At 32.4% G+C, this 25486-nt stretch overlaps 1 protein-coding gene across 1 annotated transcript in view; it reads right to left on the minus strand.

Moving 5' to 3' along the window:
• The window catches only part of TRDN (triadin), a gene marked incomplete at both ends in the record, with an annotated part of 326113 nt that overhangs the window by 92655 nt on the left and 207972 nt on the right, over positions 1-25486 (minus strand). The window contains 2 exons of the mRNA XM_080700116.1: positions 3266-3316; positions 19241-19288. Coding sequence (XP_080556242.1) covers positions 3266-3316; positions 19241-19288 — 99 coding nt within the window. The remainder of the gene's footprint in view (positions 1-3265; positions 3317-19240; positions 19289-25486) is intronic.

The following is a 25486-nucleotide window of genomic DNA, read 5'->3' on the forward strand; positions in this document are numbered from 1 at the left end:
CTCTAACTTTGGCTTGACCAAAGAGAATGGTGAAGAAAAATCCTGTTGAAGGGAAATGGAAGCTGGGGACGATCACATACATGGTCCTGAGGAAATAAAGGAAGACAGAAAGGAAGATAAGCTCTGTTGAGAATCCTCTGGCGTATACAGAGTGGGGACACGCAGATAGTTAGTGATTCAGTTAACTCATGATGTTTCTACAAAAACAGAGGAATTTAAAGATGCTTCTACTGGATTATCAGAGATAGATAAATCAATTAATCTTTTTGTTGTCTTAGTTTTAGCTTTATATTTGTTTTTCAGTTCCTTGGACCAAAGATAAATTTTCCATAGCCAGATAGTTTTGACCATCCATTAGCAGTAAGTGCAATGGGGAAAGAGTGGATCCTCCAAGACAGAGAACCAATAACTCAGGTCATTAGCAGGCTGTTCTGGTTCTGGATGGCCTAGGCTACATCAGCAGGAATCTGCCTCATCCATGTGTTGAGATGTTAAGAGGTTTAAGTGAGTCCAATAGTCTAGACAAATCTATATTTTGAGGCAGTACTAAAAGACATGATGCATCTTTCTTCTGCTTTCTTTAGAGAAATTATTCCTAGGAGTCTCTACACAACCTTAAATAAAAAGACAAGCCTAATGATGATCTCTGTATACCTAATTTACTCCTGATTACACTATCCCCAGTAAAGGTTGTCCCAAGTAATATTTGTGTAATAATGCTGGCTTAGAATTTTACTATTACTGCAGTATGTGAATCTATGAAAGACTGGCAAATGCAGGCTACCTCTTCTCTGATTAATAGAAAGAACTCCTAAAATACAGTGACTGAAGAGATATCAGTGGCTTTTCAGCAAGTGAAATTGTCGCATTATGATTCTGTCCCAGCTTAGCAGCAGGCTTCAAAGAGATGCCACAGAGGTTTTTGAAGACCCTAAATCTTATAGGTGATATAACAAGATTTCCATGGTTTTTAGTGATGACAAATTATATTCAAAAAATATGATCAAGAAAATTATTTTCAAAAATCAATATTCAACTCATATATTACAAAAACATTGGGGGGGAAAGTACCTTTTACATTGTCCTAAGTCAGTAATCATACATAAAATCTTTTTTATTGTATGTGATTTTCTAATGATTGTGAAGACATTTGTAAAGAGTAAAAAAGTAATTGAGAAAAAGTATTTACTAGGTAACTGCCTACAATTATGCATTAATAACCATATAAGCAAACAGAAATGATATGAATCTATGTAGTGAAGTAGTCAGTGTGTACTTAAATTCCCCATGTTTGGTTTTATGAGATATAATTTTACAATTAACTTTTCTAATTAGTTTCTGGTCTGGCTCAAGTAAAGTCTTCATTGGTAGTTTAATATTTTTATAATTATCATTGCCCAACAATAGCTTTGGCAGTATATCCAGCCTTTCTCTTGAGCTACTTTCCTAGTAAATGGGAAAGTGTGGAACCAACACTCCTGTCACACAAAACCAGACCAAAATAAAAGCACTGCATACTATGTTGGAGAGAGGGAAGGTGTTGCTTGTGTAAACTGATAATTTCAAATTTCATGCACAGACACACATGTATGCACACACACACAAATTTCTGGTGGTATATTTTTTGGCCATGCATAATCAATAATACTGTTTTTGTTAATTTGCAGATAAAATGAGAGTGGAGGAAGAGAAGGGAAGGGTTTTTTTCTAATAGAATCAACCCAAAAGCAAAAAGACAAAAATGTTTTTTTCTATACTGCCTACACAGTGACCATATGCCAAGTGTATTTTAAAGTTTATGTAAGGAGGTTTACATTCAAAGAAAATTCATATTTACGTATACAAATACAATAATTCTAAGGATCAAGTAGTGCCAGTGTTAAAATGAAAGATGGACTTTAACATTGGGCAGGGCAGAATTGGTTTTGACTCATCTTTTCCTCTTCTGCAATGCAATTATGTGTAACTCACATTATTCATACCTCAAGTTCATTATTTATATAAAAAAAACTGAGGTAACAAGCACATCTGGCTAACACAAAATAAGTATTTATCAATGTGCCTGTCAAAAGGCAGATGTCCTGCTCCTGGACTTCTTCCAAACAATGCCCAGAATGTTGCTGAGGAAATCCTCAGCCTTCTCCCTTGTATTGAACATTTCTTCCTGTAACACTTTCCTGATTCCTCAGACTTAATTTGAATCTACTCTTTCTCCCTCTCATAGCATGCTGTACTCCTCTATAATTCTTACATTTTAAGTAATTATGTTATAAATAATGTCCTGACAAAGATTATGTTTTCATTGTATTCCTGGTACCTATCCATGTCTGTATTGATTATTGCATGTTAAACAGCAGTGAAAAATCATTGAGTGTGGTACTAATTAGTTCACATAAAAAGGTGGATAATAACAAATCTTAATGCCAAAATAAGTGGTATTTTAGTTAATTCATAAATGTAAATATTATTATATAATAATTTAGAAATGTAAGTGCATTGATTCAGAAGAAAGGGATTCAGGGAACGATGGAATAAAAGGAGAGAACTTGATGTCTATGTGAGTATTATTTTTAGAAACAAGACTAGAATTTGGATGGGCAGAAAAGAAAGGCATCTTGTCCATTAAGAAACTGGAGTCATAAAGTTTAAGTAAAAATTTTATGCTTTTATAACAATAAAGGGCCTGACAAGATTAAAGCAGACAGAACAAGCCTAAGAGCATTTGACAACACAAGATTTAGAGCTTCAATTATTCTCTGTTTTTAGCTTTGAGGTCTTTTTTCTCCACGATTAGCAAGTGTTTGGAAGGTATTGCACACCAAAGATGGATGATTGATAGATATACAATTATAAATTGAAAGAGTGCATGGATTTGAGTCCTATTTTTATATATCATATATGATATATATGGCCCATATATACATAATGTTACTCATGGTTATGCATGCTATGAGGAAAATATATACCTATATGCCATTTATTGCTTAAGAATACTTATTTCCTTCCTTCCTTCCTTCCTTCCTTCCTTCCTTCCTTCCTTCCTTCCTTCCTCCTTCCTTCCCTGTTTTTTGTAATCAAAGAATTTTGGAGGCCTAATAAACAGGAAGAAAATATTTTAAGGTCAAATAAATACTAGTTTTAAAAGATATGAGTATGATCTGTGAGGTTTGGATTCACACATCTGCAAAGTCACTAATGTAAAATTGACTCATTTAGACATTTTCGTTAATTAATTTTCAATATTATGTTAAATTGACTCTATTACCTTTATCCTTTAGAGATGAAGAAGTCTTCCCAGATTTTTCTTTTCTAATTTCTGAAAGAGAGATCATGACAAGTATAGGTTACAAGGACTAATAGGGAAAACTCAGAAGTTTTATGTGTTTTATTTTCTGAGGTTTAAAGAATAAGAGAGACTCATTGAGTTGATATGCAAGATACAAATGTCTCCTAATATACCTTACAGATAGGCATGGAGCTTAAAATGCAGAGAACAGAAAATTACCCCATAAATCATCTCAAGTGGAATAAACTATAGCAGTAACAAAATATATAAAAATAAAATGCTATGGACTATTTTAGATATTAGCTAATATTACCTACTTTTCTTGTATCAGGCAATTTACACTACTGCTTTGCCTTTTACTGTCTGTAGAACTCTTATAAGATATGTAGTTTTGTATTATTATTCTTTATTTTTTACATAAAGGGCGAAATACCTTTCTCATGTTCATTAAATATGAAACCTGGCACTTAAACCCATGTCTCTGAGCTCAAACACACGCACTGCCTCCAGTACCTGAATAATGAGACCAAGAAAGGATTTAAGCATGCCGTTCTGAGGCTGACTTTGGAAGATGGAAAGAGATTAGACTAACAACACTGAGAGAAGGGCAGAGAGAGAGCAGGGAGGCCTGGGCTGGGCAGATATATTTGTCTTACATCTGGGTAATCTGCAGTAATATAATTTCATAAATTTTTGTGTACTATTATGAGATCTCTAAAATAAAAAGTACACATATTATGATCAAGATAGCCATGTGAGTTTAATTTTAAAACATTTGCTAGATTAGAAAATATTCATGTTTGAGATAAAAATGTTTAAATGCAAAGAATCCAGGAATTCTTTTATTAACTTAAGAGTTTAACTGCATCTAAGACAGTAAATTTAAAATAAGCTTTTACTTTTTCTTCTAATGTTCTCTATCCTAGAGAGTTAAAATATATGTATGGGAACAGAATTTCCTCCTATAAAAACTAAAAAAGAGAAAATATGCCCATGAAAAAGACAAAACACTAGCTAGGTGTGGTGGCGCACAACTTGTAAACCCAGTTCCTGGGAGGCTGACACAGGAGAATCGCAGCTTCACAGCCAATGTCGGGTATTTAGTGAGGCTGTCCTCAACTTTTGAGATCCCATATCAAAAAATAAAGAATTAAAAAATAGGGCTTGGATGTACCTTGGAGATAGAATGCCCCTGGCTTCAATCTCATTACTAAAAAAAGACAAAAATACTGAAACAATAGAATATCTTGTAAAAGCAAAAATTGGCATTAATTAGAGTTTTCCTTGCAAAAGTATAAATATTTTGACCCACGATGAGAATTCAAGTGTGTTTAAAGGAAATAAGTAATCATAAATAATATCATTGATCTGGCTATTTTTTATTTCTTGTTCTGTACAATCAATTTCAAAATGTTTATTTATTTTTTTTTTATTTTTTGCAGTCCTGGGAATGGAACTCAGGGGCATTCTATCTCCATGCTACAACCCAAGCCCTATTTTTGTTCTTTATTTTTGAAACAGGGTCAATGAGTTGCAAAAGTCCTCATTAAGTAGCTGAGGCTGTCTGCGAACTGAAATCCTCCTGTCTCACCCTCCCAAAGGCTGGGATTACAAGTGTACGCCACCCTGTTCTATAAGCACATTATAAAAAATGTTTTGGTTGGGCATCTTGGTTTGATGTTAATGTCAAGCACAACTATAACTAGACTGAAAAGAGAAACTTAAATTTGAAAGTTTAAAAAGATCCTATCAGAATCAACAGACAACTTATGTCCCCTGGCTTGTGTGAAGAACCAAATTCAAAATTCTTACTCTTTCTTTCCCAGCCTACTCTACTGAATGGTTCTGGAATAAAACTTGATACTCTATTTCTTGAGCCTCATTTTTCGATATGTTATGTCTGCTGATTTTTTTCATAAGTATAACAAGACCAACATACTAAACTTTTTAGACTTTTATTCTGATAGAATAAGTTTAAAGAAGCATGTGAAGAGCTTCATCCATAAATCCTATGATACCTGATAATTTCTCAGAGTATGTCCACTCTGTCTCCATCATACAGCACTCAAATTTTAACATTATTTCACACTGCTGCTGTGTTGCTTCCTAAATTGATAACTGCCTTATTCCTATAGTTATCTCTTCCAATCTCTTTCAATTACTCAAGCACTTTGTGGTAGGCAAGCTGTGCTTTATGTGCATGTTAAAATTGTGACATATACCGTGACATATGGAATTAACATGCATCTTGCAAACACAGTGATAAAGAAAAACTTGTTCAAAGGTCTCAGTGTTCTAGTACTTTTGAAGTTTCGTCTTAGAGTACTAGAGTTCTTCAAATTATCTGAGCTGAGAAGTCTCTTCTGAAGTCATTTAAACACACTTGTCCTTTCACCAGATTTCAACTTTATAATTATCATGCTTTGAGGCTGCATTTCTTGGCTGTAAGGCGTGGACTCTTGGACATAGGCTTTGGTTTTCTGGACATCATTATGCCTTAATAATGAGAATAGTGATCAGAATTCCATTTTAGTTCATCTCTTCCCAGCTTACTCAGAAATATTAACAATGAGCAATTTTATCTAAAAGTACTTTTGTCAAGAGTAGTGACACGTCTTTAATCCCAGTACCTGGGAGGCTGAGATAGGAAAATTGCAGATTTAAGGACAGTCTCAGCAACTTAGTGAGACCTTGTTTCAGAAAAAAATTAATAAAAAAATTTAAAGGACTGGATTTAGCCCAAAGGTAAAACACCACAGGTTCAATCCCCAGTCAATTCGCTCCCAAAATAAAAGCACTTTGATTTAAAAAAAAAGTTAGATACCATTATTTTAACTTCCATTTTAGTGTTTGGGAGACAAGATAGGCTAGGACACTATAAAGACAGAGTAAGCTACTGAACCTTAAATCCAGGACAAAATATTTTGTTTTTCCAAGGAAACTTGATTAGCCATGAAATCTTCTTTATGTAATCATGGTCCAGTTAAGATGTCAAAACTGGATGTTTGAATCACTCAAACAAGGACAGGACTAGGGCTTAGTTGTTCTCACATCCATATATAATTATGCAGCATTATTTGGTGTCAGTAGGCACTTTTACATAAGCTGTCTTTCACTTCACATCTATGTTGAACGAGGCAGATGTTGTTGGTGTGGCAGCTGGAACTGAGAGAGAAAAAGAACTTGTCCGAGATCACAGCATCTTAAATAGTACCAGCAAATCTGAATCCAGATGAAAAAGTTAAGGCTACACTGCTGCACTCTGCCTGTCAGTGCAGTGGATTATAAAACAGAGAGCACTGCAGATGGTGCCTAAAAGTATACAGTGAGTATATTTGCATCACTCAACTGATATCAATGCCATAACTGTTGGCCTATCAGAGCCTTGTAAATATTACTTCTGAAGCAAGAAATATGTTCTCTGGCACACGCTAAGACTCATTCACTGCCTGCCCATTGAATTAATACATTTGCCAAATTCTGTGATAACTACATGTTACTACGAACCAGTCTTTAAACAGAAGCTTTATCATCATTATGGTTGTCTTTCATGGTACAATTTCATTTTAAAATTTTCTAATTCCAGTCTGACATCAGTGCCAAATAAAATAAAATTATCAATATTTATAATTTTCTTAAAAATAAAATGAAATTTATGGATGTTTCCATCATATATTACCTAATATTTTACTATTTAGTATCTAAGAAATTTTGAGTGAATTTCCAAAGTAATCTCACACACAGTTCCTTACACATTTATTCTGATGTATTTTATATTATTATCTAATCATTCATTAATCTTAGATAAATAAGTTATTTACCTTTATAACCACCTTACTCATTATGCATTTTATTCATTATATGTAATATTATATATACAAAAATAGTTAATATAACATATTATATTAATTATATCATGCATCATATATAATTCTAGGTTATGTTTTAAAATTTATTTCTTATTTTGAAATCTCCCACTACACATTTGTGTGTGGTCTTAGAAATTATTCTTGTTGTAGTATAAGTGAATGAAACTTAGTTATGAGGTAATATTAAAAACTTCAAAAGACACATTTGAACATAGAAAATGTAACTTAAAAGTCCTTGGTACAATAAAATAAATAGGAATTTTATATATCCTGCTATTTGTGCTATGGAATTTCAAAATACAGAATTTTGAAATTCACTTAATAGACCAACATTTAAAATTTCCTGCACTTTTAAAAATTATAAATAGGCCTTTATTTTCAGATGTAGGTTTACAGCAAAATTAAACACCTCTGTGATGTACTGAATGTTGTATCATTTTTTAAAAATTCCTATTTGAAATCCTAACCCTCAATATGATATATTAGAGGGTGGAACACTTAGGAGGTAATTAGGTCCTGAGGGTTGAACATGATTAAGATTAGTGCCCTCATAGCAGCGCAAGGCACCCCTAACAGCTCTCTCACCCTCTTCCTGTCATATGGGGATATAAAGAGATAGCAGTTGATAACCTGAAAGAGACCTCACCAGAAACGTAAATACTGGCAGCCTGATTTTAGATTTCTAGCCTTCAGAACAGTGAGGAAAAGTTTCTTTTGTTTATAATCTACTAATTTTTTTTTATATTTTGCTATAGAAGCACAAACCAAGACACCCTCCTCCAACATACACATCCTCCCACACCATTCACTTCTTTCATGAGAGTGGTGCATATCCAAGACCCAGTATTGATACCTACTAATTAACCAAAGTCCTTTGTTCACATTCGTGCTTTCTTTTAGCGGTGTGTATTTTATGAATTGTTATACAGGTATTGTGACATAGATCCACCATTATAGAATCATACAGAATATCTTCAACTCACTAAAATCCCTCTGTGTTCCACAGAGGAATATTCCTGTCTTCTCTAAAACTTTAAATGTTCATTGAACTTTTGTTTTCACCATATGTTTTTTTCTATAATGTCATATAGCTGGAATTATACACTATGTAGACATTCAGATTGGTTTGCTTCACGTAGAAATAGAACTGAAAGCTCCTCTATATCTTTTTGTGGCTTTATAGCTACAAATGCTTAATGCTGAATAAAAGCCCCATTGTACAGATAAATCAGAATTTATTTATTTACTTATAGAATGACATCTTGATTGTCTATATTTTTAGTGCATATGAATAAAGTTGTTATCAATTCATACAGGTTTCTGGGTTGACATATATATTCAACCTGAGTATATATCAAGAAGTATTTTTGCTGGATCACAGAATAAAAAGTGTGTTTACACTTGTTTTTGTTGTGGTGGTGGTGATATTGGTGGGAACTGAACCCAGGGGGCATTCTCCATTAGAGCTACACCCTAATCACTATTTTATTTATTTATTTGTTTTTAGGAAACAGGGTCTCACTCACTAAGTTGCTGAGGCTGGACTCAATTCTGAGATCCGCCTGTCTCAGCCTCCATGTACAGAGATTACAGGTTAACACCACCACACCTGGCTATATTTACTCTTTATCAAGAAACTTTCAAATTGTCTTCAAAAGTAGCTGCATCATTTTTGTATTCCAATTAGAAAAGAATAAAAATTTATATTGTTCCACATACTCACCAGCATTTGGTGTCATTAATATTTTAATCTTTAGCCATTCTGATGGTCATGTGGTGATAACTCATTGTTTTAATTTACAATTTCCTAATAAGAATGCTGTTGAGGATTTTTTCATATGCTTATCTACAATCTGCATATTTTCTCTGATGCCATCTTTCCAAACCTTTTCTGCTTTTTAAAATGGGTCAGTCATCTTCTTACTGTTGAATTTTAAGGATTCTGTATATCTTATAAACTGGCCCTTCATCAGATCTCTATTTATAAATATTTCCTCCTATTTTGTGCTTGGTCTTTAAATTCTCTTGATAGCATGCTTTTCAGACCAGACTTTTCAAATTTTACTGAAGTCTAAATTAATGCTTACTTTTATGAATTATTTCTTTGGAGTTGCAATTAAGAAGGTATTTCCAACATTGAGGGAACCTACATTTTTCTCCTATGTTATCTTCTAGAAGTTTCATAGTTTTATGTTTTACACATAGGACCATGATCTGCCTTCAGTTAAGTTTTTGGGTGAAGGATGTAAAGTCTTTCTTCTAAAATTTTTGTTTGTTTCCTTATTTACTTATTTATGAATGACCAGTTGCCCAGCACCATTAAAAAACTATCCTTTCTCCAATGAATTGGGTTTGCTTGTTTTTGCAGGTCTATTTCTAGGCATTCTATTTTGGGAGCTCAAAAGGCTCAGATTTGGGGGACTATTTGTGAGTCTACTGTGGGCACCTGAGTTCTACCGTTTAGAACTATGGGAAATTAATTTTTGTGATTTATAAGCCACATTTTTATGGTACTTTGTTATAACAGCCCCAAATAATACATATGCCTCCAACACAAAGAGCACCCCACACCATCATTTCTTATAAGAATGGTACAATAGTTATACATTATTATCAACCAAAATCTATATTTCAAACAAAGATTAATTTTAACAGTGTATATTTTATCAATCTTTATATACATATGATGACATATGCACCAATATAGTATCAAACAATGTTGCTTCTGTGCATTAAAAATACTAAAATTCAGGATGTCACATAATTTATTATCTCACTAATACCATACTGTCCTGACTACTGAACCTTGGTAGTAAGATATAAAGTTTGATAGTGTCACTCTTCCACTTTTGTTATTATACTTCAGCACCATGTAGCCTGACCTGGCCATGCAGCGTTCCCTTCAATGCACCTTGAACGTTTTTCTTACGTAGTTTGTTGTCCAGAATTCCTGAGTTTGTGCAGCCTGAGAAGTCTAATTTCGGGGTGTTTTCTTCAAAAATTCAAGGTGGATTGGATTGGATCTGTCTGCCTCTCTCCAATACTGGCCGCTGCCACCACTGCCACCGCCATCCTAGTCCGCTCTTTTCTTTTTTCTTTATTTTTAGTAGGAGAAAAGGTATGCGTCTTTTGCAGAAGCTGGGAGCCCAAATACCTAGCAGCAATGAATTTTGTTTCCTCTCTGAAGGCGAGGTCCACAACTTCACCACGGAGAGTGAAATCTGCTGCTACAGGTGCACCGCAGTCCCCAGCACTGCATATGAGCCCCGAGGCCAAGTGTGCACCAAGGTCTGCCAGGACATATGGTGCTGCAGGCTGGCCAGGCCATGCAGGGCTCCCTCTGTCCTGCACCGAACATTTTTCTTACATAGCATGTTGTTCAGAATTCCTGAACATGTGGGGCAGGAACAGTCTACTTTTGGGGAGATTTCTTCAACAGTTCAAGGTGGATTTGATTGGATCTGTCTGGTGCCCCTGTGAAAGTAGCCCCTTCATATTACTCTAAAGAAAGAATCTTTACTATCAAACTAGTCTCTTTCGAGGCAGTTGACAGCAGAGAGGGGGTAACTGCTCTGAGACTGCCATTCTTTTATTTCTTCTATCAAAATTTTGGAATTTTCCTTAGAGTTTGACACATACAGTTTTATTTAAATCTAAGAATTTCATTTTCTTGGTACTAATATGAATAATATTGTGACATTAATTGTACTCATTCTAGATTTTTTTGTTGGTATTTTTAACAGTAAGTAACTTTTATATGTTAGTTTTATAATATATAAAACCTTGTCATATTCTGATATAACCAGAAAACTTTACAGGTTTTTGTTAAGACTTGGGATTTTGTAGGCAGGCAATCGTGACATCTTCAAACAAAGAAGTTTTTATTTTCTCTTTTTCCTTTTAAACACTCTCCACTTTTTTTTTCTCGTCTTACTGAATTAGCTATGATGTCCAGCATGATGTTGAATAAGTATGGCAAGAGAGTATATTCTTTCTTTTATCTTGATCTAAATAATAGACTTTTAATTTATCACTGTTAAAAATAATGTGAACTGTAATACTTTGTAAATATTCTATATAAATTTGAAGTAATTTATTTCTATTTCTACTTGAGATTTTTAATCAGAAATATGTGTGAAGTTTTGTCCAATATATTCTAAATTTATAAAAATGACTATATATTTCTTCTTTAGTTTGATGGAGTACATTAAATGATTTAAGTATTGAACCAGTCTTTTATATTTGAAATAAATGCCACTTGGTCATGTATCATTCCTTTTATACATTGTTAGATTTGGTGTGCTAATATTTTAGATTATGTATTAAATTTAAAAATGCTCCACTTAAACAGTACTTCAAAATTTTTGATATATATGTACATATAAACCAAACTATGTTGTGTACATGTATGAAAGTATCACTACTAATTTCACTATTCTATATGGAGAAGCTGGTAGTGGGCCTGAAGGAAATCATACCTGTGTGCATGTGTGTTTGTATGACTTTGAACGTCACTAAGACCTATAATTACGATGTACTAATAAAAGTATAAGAATATAATATAAAACAAATAACTGATTAAAAGACACAATAGCATGTTACTGTAAAATTAGGCAGTCTTGGGAAGTGAAGGTTCATGTTTTCTCTGAAATGTGGAAGATAGAAAGAAAGTGGGGAACAAAAGGGACTTCAGAGAAAAGTGAGGAGGGGAAAGGGAGACTTGATGGAGAAAACAGTTCAATGATGCTTTGTACTTTGGCAGAGTTGTCAGTTTTCATCTCAGTAATGCAGATGGGCGGAGGAGGGAGCAGAACCGGGTCTGGAGGGAAACACACCAACTGCCGTGTGCATGTTTGTTTCTATAACTCGGAACTTCATTATAATGTGCTATTACAATGCACCAGTAAATGTATTCTTTGGGGAAATCAGGTTAAATTTCATAGGAATGACTTGCTTTCATAAATTATTTTTCCTTGAAAACCAACTTATAAGGATTATCTCCAAATTAGAAAATTTTCAGCATGATTTTTTTTGTCGGAGCTTTTAATTAGAATTTAGATACTTCAGATGGATTATCTGGTTAGCTTATCACTTTTCCTGTATAAAAATTAAGTGAAATAAAACTGAAACTTTGTGGCAATACAGATGAAGAATACTTTTTTTAACCATTATTTTGTCATCCCACAACTCCAAAGGAAGCTTTGAATCAAATTTTGACATTTTACAAATTGCTTTTTAATTATATTATCATTCTATGAAAACTAAGGCAGTAATGTTCAACACATTACAAATAAATTATATGTTGATAATATCTCTGTTAATTTCTGAAATTATTAAAATATGTAATTTAATTTACAATAAAAAAGTAGCAATGCATTTTATAAATTTTGTATTATTTCTACAATTTGATATAGCACTTAAACTTTGTTGATTTATTTCAGGATGAGCTATAGAAACTTATTTGTAAGGTATTTTTAAAAAAATATATACCATGTTTTTTGTAAATAGGCCTATAGTGGAAAACCAACCTATAAATGAAAAATGTTAATAAAAAAGGAAAATTCAGAAAATAATATTTGCTCTGACCCCTAAGCTTTGTGAAGTATTACCTTGTTAAATACTTCTGTTAAAGATTCTGGAAAAAAAAAGATTTAACTTATATGTGGCTCTAGGATGAAAATGAAGAGGAAGTAAATACTAATAGAATAAAAAATAATTAGCAGTGGAACAATAGTATCCTTAAGGTTGTAAGGAGTGTTTGCTTGCTGTGCTGTATGGTAAATATTTCAGTTTATTTTGGCAGGATTTATAAAAGTTAGTCTAGAATATCAAAGGAACACAGAGAGTTGATATTTTCAAATATCTATAGACAATACTTAACACTGTCTCTATATGTTAAATCCTGTTGACCATAATAAAAATTCTATATGAGGAAAAGTAGTATTTGCATGAGAATTTTTCTTATGTTAAAAATCAAAATGGTCCGTTACAGATCAAAGGATATTTTAAAGAGACATCAACCTACTACTAAGATGTCCACTGTAAACATGAATATAGTTTGTATCTGGATGTGGTGGCACATGCCTGTAATCCCAGAATTTAGGAGGCTGAATTAGGCGAATCCCAGGTTTGAAGCCAGTACTCAGTAATTTAGAGCAACTCTGTTTCAACATAAAAATAACATAAATAAATTAAATGAAATAAAAGAGGATCAGAGGTATAACTCAATGGTCAAATACCTCTGCATCCAATCCTCTCCACTCCCTCAAACACACACACACACACACACACACACACACACACACACACACACGTATATATGTGTGTATGTGTGTGTTTGTGTGTATATATATATATATATATATACATATATATACACTTTGCATTGCATTAAAATTACTTCATAGTTTAGAAAATGTAAAATATCCAAATTGTAGGTCATTAAATTGAGAGTTCACATGATAACTTTCTTCCTATTTACAATGAGATTTGACCAACTCCAAGAAATCGTTTGTATTTGCATTCTGTTAGTATCATGTGAAGGTTGTTGAAAGTAAAATCAAGACAAAGAAAGTCTAAGAATTTAAGAGGTGAAGCATGAGCACCCATTGGATGCGAAGAATTTACTTTTAAAATCGAAAGGATTGACAGTGATTCCAGTAAGATGTTCATGAGTGATGGACAGCATAGAATGCAAGCAGAGTAGAGGGAAACTTTGCTCCTACTTTTGTTGTCTGTTCTGATAATGCAAGGTAAGGCTTCTATTTCAAATCTTTTATTTATCAGTTCCTCAACTAATTTCTACTGCAGTTCCTTGATAGTAAGTGTGGTGCTTCCAGTATAAAGTACTGGGTGGGGCATAGAGGGTGTTCCTAGGATAATTTGCCATGTCAAAAAATGCACATAATTTCTAAAACAAGAAAGGGAAAAGTTGGGCATTGGAGGCCACATCGGGCAAAGAAAGAAGTGATTCGTTTTAAAGATAAATGAAAAGCAAAATATTTGTCTATAAAAAGAGATTTGACATTACAATCTCTATGTGTGACCTGTATGTGCAAAAATTATATCCTACATAAAACAAGAGTGAATGATTTACACATTAGCTTATTAGAGAAGATGGATCTTTATTTCTTTGTGTGTGTGCATGTGTTACTTTTATTTTGAAATAGGGTCTCACTAGTTTGATGAGAGACTCCTTACTTGCTGATGCTATCCTGGAACCTGCCATCTTCCTGTCTCAGCTTCCAAAATACTAAGATTTGCAGATATGTACTACCATGCCTGTCTGTAAGATGGATCCTGTATGATATAGAATCTTTCACACAGGAGAGAAGGAATGTTTAACGCATATCTTTTAATATTACCTCTAAATTTTACCCACATAATTGACACAGATTGCCCATCTTCTGGGAAAATCACATAAATATGTTGTATGGCAGAAAGAAGGTGGCACTCTGTGAGATACTAATGTAACAGTACAAACTTTGAGTACTTGTTCTCTGGTGATAAATTGAATTTATTTTTAATTGTATGTATTTATTTTTGTATCAAGGATGGAACCCAGGGCCTTCTACTTCTTGGCTACATCTCCTAGCCCTAGTTTGTTTTTATTTGAATATAGTGTGTCATTAATTTGCTGTGACCCTGGCTAGATTACAGAGATTGGCTTTGAACCTCCCAAGCACTGGGCTAGCAGGTCCCAGGGACACTATGCCTGGTTTAGGTAAACTTTAGATCCATTAAGAGGATGGAAGAGTAGAAATGATGGAGGTGAGAAAGGAGTGACTACAATTTTCTTTTCATAAGTAAGATAAAATAGTCATGAGAATAGGTTATTCTAAAATTATGAAATGAATGTGAGAAAAATTAAATTGTGCTCTATGCACAAGTGAGATCGTGAATTGCTAAAGATTGTCTTCAAAATGCGTAAACTGCATGAACAAGCATGTTGCGCTCATTTTCATGTGTTGTGTGTAGACCACCTTCTCTTTGAAACCCACTCCATAGGCCCCTCCCCTTCCCCAGTGCCTAGCCTGTTGTGGGCGCTCAATAAATATTAAACAAAGTACAAGCTATGGTCAAAAAGTTTGGAATTCACAGGAATCAATAATATTGTTATTATAATTTAACATTTATTGAGGGTCAACAGCATGACTTAATCAACATGCGCAAATAAGTCATTTTATAATCACATCTTAATAAATTAATTAAATACAATCTGCTTTAACTAGACCTACAGTTCTACTCCAGTGATTTTAAATGTGAGTCTTCTTTTATAATTCTGACACACCATGAAATATAAACATCATTATTCAAATAAAGAAGTTTCTCTCAGGGAAAGCATTATCCTTAGATACTATTAACATTCACTTGACTATGAGATAAATTTATAATAGTTATACATCACATCCAAACAGGACCAGCGTATTACAAAGAATAGGTGGAGGAGGAGAGTGATAGATGCACAATGCACGTCCATTGCTGTTGTGACAATTTAAAGTGTTATTACAGTTAAGTAGGGTACCGCTGTTTACAGAATAGCATCAAAGGAAAAGAAAGACAAAAATCCTTTGGGTGGACACAAATGTGCTTGCTCATGAATTTTGCAAAAAAAAAAAATCCTAATTAAAGGCAAAATTGAATCCCATACCTAGGAAGCAGACGTTGATGCACTTTGATCCACATTCTCCAATTTTACCCTTAATGTAAAGTAATTATTGTGTTCCAACTTATTTGAGGTGATTAAAAGGCAATCAAATTCTATTTAACTTACATAATATTTTGTAATGTTTGTGCTCACTGGGTTTTGAAGTGCTCTTTAGTTGTGAGGAAGATGGAAAACTGTACTTAATTTTCTTTTTTTCACTTTTAATTTAGTTTTGAGATATTGAAATATCTACAAGCATTTAAATTTATAAAATGAAATTGTTTTTAGCATTTGGCTTTTAACATATTAAAAATGAAAGAGTTTTTGGACCATCCTTCCTTAAAAAATACAATCTCTACATTTTGATGTATAGTAAATATACTCTCTAAATTCTCCATTAAATGGGAAATTTCTACACTTGGAAAAAGTAGAAAGTCTCATTTAGCTTCCTATTTATAAAAATAAGAAAATCGAGGATGAATCCTATCTTTTCTGAATTTACACATAAATAGAATTAGATATTAGCTTCATCTTCCATTTTAAGTTGTAGTTACTAAAGTTAAATTTTCTTCCATCTGATCATATGACTCTTTACCATATAGATTTTTTTAAGAACAAGTGCTATCTACATAATGATGTATATAATAGATACTTTGCTTAATTATTAAATTTCCTCTGCTATATTTGCAATTTAACATGTGTAAAGTAAGGATTTATCATTTATATTCTAATTTCTAAAATAAATGCCCATCTTCACTATTGGATATCTTATTTGATTTATTAAAATTTTCTTTCAGTTATACAATCTGTTAGGCAGTTCGTTGAAATTTGGTATTTTCTAATATTAGTAGACTTAAAATATTTTCCTCCATTTTTCTGTGTTGGCATTTGACCCACTTACTGTATGACAGCACTAGTATAAGTTCTTAAAATGAATTCTAAGGGAACCAGCAAGTCATATCAGGCAAGGGATACATGACAAAATAAAAGTAAAAGTTCTGTGCAATGAATTTGCAAATACCAAATATTTTCTTTTGAGAGGAGAAACAGAGACTGATTGAATGAGAGGGAAATGGAACTTAGAAGGTCAGTTCAGTTTGCAGAAAACAAAATATATAAATCAAAAAGAGAAATTAAATACCAACAAGTGAGTAGTTTGTAATAAGGAGTTATTTCATTAATAAAATAAAATAAAATACATTTTTAAAAAACAACATATACATGTATAAAGATAAATACTTTTTACTGAGTCGTATACTTTTTGTCTTTTACATTCCTTGGTTCTCTCTATAAAGAGAGAAATAGCTATTGTGGATACTATGTCTGACATGTTTAGGTAGTCACTTTCTCAACAAACAGGAAGAGTCAGTGGTTGTGTGTGTGTGTGTGTGTGTGTGTGTGTGTGTGTGTGTGTGTCTATGTGCATGCACATGTGTGCCTTCAAAGTAAAGGAATTTATAAAGTGTTTCTTAATACTCAAAATTGTAATCTAGCCAAATTAGGATTTTTATGTGAAGAATAATTACCAAACACATGATTCATCGTTAAACTAGGGTTAAATAATTGTGAAGTTTTTGGAATTCTGGGGAACTTAGACTAGATGTCTACTTCTTACAAGTTATGAGATATAGTTTGCTAAATTATGTTAACATGAGATTTGTACCACCTTTCACGATGTAAATTTCCATAATGTAAAATTTAGCTTAGTTAATATTTCTAAAAGAATTCGAATGCTAATTAAATCTAAAAGTTAATTATACACAATTTTACTCACATCTCAAAATATATTTGGAGCCTATTAAGAACTATAAAAGTCATAAACTATTTTCCCTAATAAAGTTCACAAGTTAAAACTTCAATCAATGAAAATTATTGACCTTAATTATATTGCAGAGCATTGTGAACTATTATTAGAATATTTATATTTCTGAAGATAACTAAAAACTCCATATGAAAGAAAAGCACTCCAAGTCTTAAAGTAGCAACTTATAAATAAATATAAAAACTTATGATGAAATTTGTATAATATAGTTATTTATGATTTATCCTCACATAAATTCCCTGCTTTATTAAAATATTAAAATATGTATTTTTCATATCAACTATTAGCCACAGATATTCCATCACAAAATAAGCAGTGCATACAAATACAATATTTCCCATTATTTTTATAGTTGAAAAATATGAGGCCATTTTCAGTTAATATTTAAAACAAATGATCTGTTATCTCAATATAAAAAGTCCATTGAAAGATCCTCTTACATTTTTATACAAGAAAAAAGCCTAACTTTTATAAGGTAAAGGTAATTTTAACAATGAGAAAATAGTCTGAAGAATTACATTCACATCTCGAAGAGCCATTTCTAGTTGATATACAATTGTCGAAACAGAATAGAATTAATGAAACTGACGCTGACATGCAGGTGAGAAGAAATAAAGCAACATCCTATATTGGAGAAATAGTCTATGGAATTCTAAAATTTCACATGGTTTCCAGAAGCCAAAATAAGTTGAAAAACTTTGCCAATGCAATTACAATGATATTTTATTTTGAAAAGCCCAAGAGATTAAATCTTAACCAATCTTTTTTATTGGATTGAATTATTAATCTTAGTTAACTTTTCTGAAAAGTGAGGGATTTTGAGATAAATTTATATAAAAATTTTGAAATTTCTGATATTAAGATACTAGGAATTTGATAACATCTCAAATTTAAAGAGAATTATATTGACTTTGTTCTTGAAAATTATTGCCAGTTCTATTTTATTTCAGTAAATAATAGACAAGTGGGAAAGAACAAATAAAATTATTAACATGCTTTTAGCTCTAAGAGAAGTCATTATCACTTAAAATGGTATACTATAACATTATTTTTCTCAAGAATATGTCTAACTACTGCATTAACTATCTTATGGATTTTTATTAATAACATTAACGTCTCATCCCATTGGGAGAATCAGTTGCTGAAGATAACATATAAAGTGCCTCAATTTTTCTGTTTTTATATCCTGTGTTTTAACTTTTAAACATTATTTTCCAAGCCATCTGAATTGTTTTTGCATAAGTAGGATTGGGTCTTCTTTATTCTTCAAATTCTAATCAGTGAGGTGGTGCTGACACTAAAAATAAAACAGAAAAATCTCTACCGGTTCCCTCAGCTCCTTTCCTTAATCTCAATCGTCTTTAGCATTTCTGCTGATGTAACCAAGTGCACTAGAGCTTTCTTGTTCTGAATTTATACTCAAAGTTTGTTACAGAAAAGAAAGACAAACCCATATTGCAGCCTCACATTCTCCCTGGCACAGACAAACATGCAAGGTGGTGATAGAGAGCAATAGATTTAAAGGTTATTGTCTTCCGCCTGTCTGAATCCAGGGCTTTCCTCCACACGTTGTCTTTCTAAAGAAGATAATGTCAACCTCCTTCATTTTTTTTTACCTTGCTCCACTGTCTTAGTTGTTTTCTCTTCTTTCTTTCCAGGTACAGCTGCAAAGCAAAGATAAGGTTTAAATGAGAGTTCCAGTCAGAAATGCAGTTTAGGATTGAGAAAGCATTTTGGAACTCATTCAATGTCAAATATTTCTTCTAAACAAGGTATCTAATCCCTTTTAAGCATTTCTCATCTCTCTATAATGCAATTGAAACCTTTTGTAAATCTAATCTTAAAGTATTAGAAAAAAAGCAATAATCCCCTGGCATCTTCTGACTAGTTTTTCCACGCTCCTTTCTACTTTATTTCTTTAGACTCTGCTTTGATAAACAAGCTCTGTAAAGAATCACACTTGACAGGACTATGATCAATTGACTTACATTCCAGTTTGTTGCTGGAGGCCTTTAATATCTTGCAGATGTCAACTAGATGGTGTTTTCCATTTAAGCTTAACATGGCTTAATCAACTGAAAAAATGTATTTAGGCTTCAGACTCATCTAAATAGTAAATAAACCTATCCCTAGTAACCAAAGGAGAAATATGGGATCATTTATGTGCTGTATCACTTGAAATATGCTTTCTCCAGGACTTATTGCTTTAAGTGAATGGTTCACTGTTTACCTGTTTAAAAATCAAAACAGTAGCAAGTAGTCACACAAAATCAGTGCACCTCATTAAAATAATCAATTCAAGTTAGAATCTTCAGAGAACACTAGGAACTATTAGATGAATAATTGATAGAGAACCTAATATTGACATAACCTTCAAGTATCATCTCATAGAGAGTTACAAGGGGGAAAATTCAACTTGAAAATAAATAAATATAGCTAGAAATGGTGGCATACAACTGAATCCCAGTACTAGGGAGGCTGAGACAGAAGGATGTCAGGTCAAGGCCAACCAAAGCAATTTAATAAGACCTTGTTTCAGAAAACAAACAAAAAAAATTAAGAGGGATGGAGTGAGTTTATTCCCCATTACAAATAATAAATAAATAAATAAATAAATAAATAAATAAATAAATAAGGATATGTTCACCTTAACCCAATGATAAAATTTAGAAGCATACATATTACCACACCTGGCCATTCTTGGATTCTGATGGAATGACATTAGATATATATAAACCATTTCTGAGGTATTCTTGCCAAACTATCAATTTGGAATATAGTTCAAATATTTATCTTTAAATTTAATCAAATATTAAATGTAGAAAACATGTTAAACAATATTCTTTTTTATACATTTATTCGTGTATTTCAGTCTCACATCATAAAGTTGTTCCCAGTAATAGTAATATGCATGTACTCCGGGGGGTTCTCCCTGGCTCTTTCCCCAGCCTTAAACAATATTCTGCAGAAACAATCAAACCAATAAAATATGTCAACAGGATAACTAGTTCTGATCAATGTTGTGACAGATGATTAGTCAGATGAAAGAAAAGAAGTGAGGAAAGAGAGATGGAAGAAAGGACAGAGGGACAAAATTAAAGAAGGAACATAAGATATAAGAAATACATCTTATTTAAATATATCTGCTTCAAAAAACAGATATTCTAAAAAATTTGAATATAGTTCTGATTATGAAAAAACTTCTGTATTTCAAATAAAATAAAAAATGTCAGGTCGGGCATGGTGGTGCACACTTGTAATCCCGGCATTTGTGAGGAAGATCAGGGTTTGTGGCCAGCCTTAGCTACTTAGTGAGACCCCTTGCAAATCAGTGAGACCCGGTTTCAAAATAAAGAATAAAAAAATAGGGCTGGGGTTGTAGCTCAGAGGTAGAATGTCCCTGGGTTCAATCGCCAGTGCTCCCCCCAAAAAAGAAACATATGTCATCCAAGACATGGCAATCCAAAGACAACAAACTATATGGTTTGGAAGTTAAAAAAGTGTTAAATTAAAAGGCAAATAAAAAAGTATGAACCTCAAAAATCCCACCTTTAGGAATATCTTCTTAAAAGAAAGACATAATAGGGTGAATGCCAGTGGGTGCTGTGTTTCTTATTTTGCTATTTCTATTTAAATCATACTCAATGTTAGGTTAGGGCAGTGGGAGGAATCAACAAGTTGGTTTCAATCCTGACATAATCACAGGAGTCCTAAGATACTCTTAGAATGAAGAATTCTAGGAAATGAGTTACAACTGGAAAATAATTGTGCATTTAGACTCAAATCAACAGAAGTCCTTGAAAAGCAACCGCAGTTGTGATTTCTCTAGAAGATCATATGTCCTACAAGTAAATACAAAGGCTTGACATTCTAGTTTTGCTGCAGAATGACTGCATAAATTAATTCACTTTACTTAAACTTGAGCCTTAATATTTAATTGCAAAGTGCAAATACAGCTATTTAGGTTGTTTTGAAATACAGGTGAAAGTAGTTTTAAGAAATTTGTATGGAAAGCACAAAATTCAGTAACTAGAATTTGCTATTGTATTTACCTCTGTGTTAAATAAAATCATACTTCTTTTAAAGATAACTCCTATTCATTTTACTAATCGTACTTTAGGGATTAAAATACATTTTAAAACAAATTGAAAAATAAGCAAAGAAAACATAAAAAAATAATTAAAAGTTTAAATAGATGAGTTAGAAACAGGTAAGTAGTAAATAGCAAACTAGCAATACATAGCTGAAGAAATGTTCTGGAATTCAGCCAAAAGAGACAAAAAGATGGAAAGTATACAGCAAGTTAATAAATATTGATAGTAGAGTGAATTTAATATAAATCTCATTGGATTAATTGGATTCTTAAAAGACTAGAGATAAGAGGCATAAGAAATATTTGAAAAGAAAATGGTTAAGAGATAGCCAGAATTGAATACACCAATAAATAGGCTTTGGAAGCACAGGAAGTTTTAATCAAGGAAAGAATGCTGAAATTAAATTTAGATTTTTCTCTCATAGTGTAACAAAAATTTTCTGTTAAGGGCACAGATCCTAATATTTTCCCTTTGAAAATCTTTAGTGTTTCTAGTAAGCATATAGTAGTATCAAATTCTACCTTTGATTTAAATTTCCCTGCTATCTAATTATGATATGTGCTTTTCACATGCTTATTGTTATTAATTTTATTGTTGTTATAAATAAAGGATAAAATTTTGTTTTTGTTGCTTCCCTATTGTACTCTTTGGTTTTTATTTCATTAGATTCTGCTTTTTAAGTTTATATTTATCTGCCTCCTATTTGGGGGGGGGGTTTGCATTGTATATTTAAGAAAAACACTAAACTTCTTAGATCATCCATTTCAGCATTTCTTTTTTAATGACTATAAATTGTTTTTACACTGTTTAATTACATCTCAAATTCTAATGTCATGTTTATTATTTTTTGATCACACATTAGTTCACTGATTTCCAAAATTTCACTATTTGTTTGATTTTTGACCAGGAGTCAAATCATTGTGTTACCTACACATACCACAGCACCTCATTTTGTTTTTAGCATAGTGATCAGTATAGATTGGTTTGGAAATGAAATTCATTGAAAATAAGCTGCCTTGATAAATAGTCCTCATTGAGAGGAAACAGATATAAGTTTGGGTGTGAGTAATTTTCTTCAAAGACAAGAAGTTTGGGGTGTAGACAATAGATGTGAAAAAAGGCAAAGATAAGAAAAGCCTAGATGCTCATAAAAGGAAACTAATACAGGTATCTGTATCAGAGTTTTCAAAAAAAAGGAGATGGTGATAGTCTAAAATCAGAGGGAGGCCAACACAAAAAGACTTGGAAGAAAAACTAGGGTGTAAAGAGTAAGGAAGTAAAGAAGACATGTGTTCCATTGATCTCTTCTATGAATGTTCCCCCATAAATTAATGTGGAAATAAAATGCTGATAATTCACAGTTGACTCATGACATTAGGTGTATATTCTTATTCAAATTACCTTATTCCATGTTCATTAAAATAAAATTATTTTAATCCTTAGAAGATTAAATATCGCTCAGAAACCAGTTGGAAATAACTTACACAGAAAGATCAAATTTTCTTTTCAACGATGGGTTAACAATTCCTAGTACCTCTTATTAAATAGAGACTTTTCCTAGAGTACTATTTTTTGTTACCTAGAAAAGGTCACTGAAAATGCTGATTATGTATACAGAAAAGATGACATTTTATATTAAACATTGATCCTTTTGTTTCTGCTTCTAATGTAAAATTCATCAAGCCTAATTCTATAGGGAATAAATTTTTTGGAATAAACAGCTCATCTGAGTGAGAGAATTTTCTAACTGCCTAGAATCAAAAGAAAATTTTGATCAATTTATCTTTTTATTACCTGAAACCATCTTTAGTAGAGAGAAACAAAATGTTCTTTGCTCTTAATTTAAAGGGGCTTATTTTAGGGAGGAAGGGAAGGAGGAAGAAAGAAAAAGATAGAGGGAGGCAAGAAAGATTGTACTCCAGAGATTTCAACCAATCCAAAAGGAACAAAGTACAACTACTTTCAGTCTTAGAATGTCAACACATGAATTAGGTCTAGTCCTGAGCTATATTGGGAAGTGTAAAAGATGGTTTCTTTGTTTGTTGTTTTTTGTTTTTGTAGTTCCAGGCTTTTACTTTTAGTATTTCTCCCTATATTTTTCTTCAGAACCTACATCTTCATACAATTTTTATTCTCTCTCTCTCTCTCTCTCTCTCTCTCTCTCTCTCTCTCTCTCTCTCTCTCTATTAGTTCCAATTTTATAAGAAAATACTTTTATTTTCCAAAGGGTTATTTAGATTGCAGGTAATAGTTGGAAATGTCAATGGTGATAAAATAATAAATCAATAAATATAAAAAGAGAAAGGTTTATATCTCTTGGGTCCTTGAATACATATTGTGGTAGAAAGACAGGAAGGGAGCTTTCTCCTCATTCAGATGCTAACTATTCAGTCTATTCACAAGACCATATTTTAACTACCTATTTCTCTGATCTTACTGCATGCATATTTGAAATTATGAGCAATGTAGCATTATTGTAGCTTATAAAACAGGATGTGTCTGAATATGAATTTAGGAAGAGATCTAGAAGCCAGATTGTAGGATATTCTATTTGCAATTTTAACAAGCTTGATCTTTATCTTATGGGCAACTAGGGAAAAGAAAATTTTAAACAGAGTAGTTAATTTAGTATCATGGCTTGGATAACTTATGATGGCTCCTAGCATAATTATAAAAGCATGAAGGTAGTAGTGAGTTCATTTCAGTGGTTCAAGTAGAAGGCAATTAAGGCTTAGATTACAATAGTTGTCATAATTATGAATTCAATTACTATGGCATTGTAGAATAGTTTAAAGTCGGGTATTGTGATTCCTCCTACATGGTTTTTGTTGCTGAGAACTACTTTGGCTATTCTGGGTTCTTTGTTGTTCCAAATTAATTTTAGGACTGATTTTTCTATGTCTGTGAGAAATGACCTTGGTAATTTAATGGATATTTCATTGAATCTGTAGATCACTCTTGAAAGTATAGTTATTTTGATAGTATTTATTCTGCCTATCCATAAACATGGAAGATGTTTCCATTGTCTAAAATCTTTTAAAATTTCTCTTTCCAATGTTTTATAATTTTTTTGTAGAAGTCTTTTGCCTTTTTGGTTAAGTTTATTCCTAAGTATTTTATTTATTTATTTTTTGGTATATCCTCAGTGGAAGTGTTTTATGGATTTCTTTTTTAGTGGCACAAAACCAGATACATAGACCAATGGAGAGGAATAGAAGATAGAAACAAATCTGCACACTTACAGCAAATTGATTTTTGACAAAGGGGTCAAAAACATACAGTAGAAAAAAGACAGCCTCTTCAACAAATGATGTTGGCAAAACTGGTTAACCATATGCAGAAAAATGGAAATAAATCCCACTTTCTCACTCTGCACAAGAGTAAATTCAAGATGGATCAAAGAGTTGGAAATTAGAGAAGAGTCCTTGAGGCTCCTTGAAGATGACATAGGTCTAACACTGCAACATATAAGCACAGGTAAAAACTTTCTCAACAAGACCCTAAAGGTACATGAAACTAAAAGGCAGATCAATATGTGGGATTGCAATAAGCTGAAGAGCTTCTGTACAACAAAGAAAATGATCAGGAACCTCAACCAAGAGCCAACAGAATGGGAGAAGATTTTTGCTATATATAGAGGACTAATATCTAGAATATACAGAGAACTCAAGAAACTCAGTACCATGAAAACAACCCAATTAAAAAAAATAGACAAGGGAACTAAATAGACACTTCATGAAAGGAGAAATTCAAATGGCCAATAAATAC

Source organism: Muscardinus avellanarius, assembly GCF_963383645.1.
Source record: "Muscardinus avellanarius genome assembly, chromosome: 8".
Classification (NCBI taxonomy): Eukaryota; Metazoa; Chordata; class Mammalia; order Rodentia; family Gliridae; genus Muscardinus; species Muscardinus avellanarius.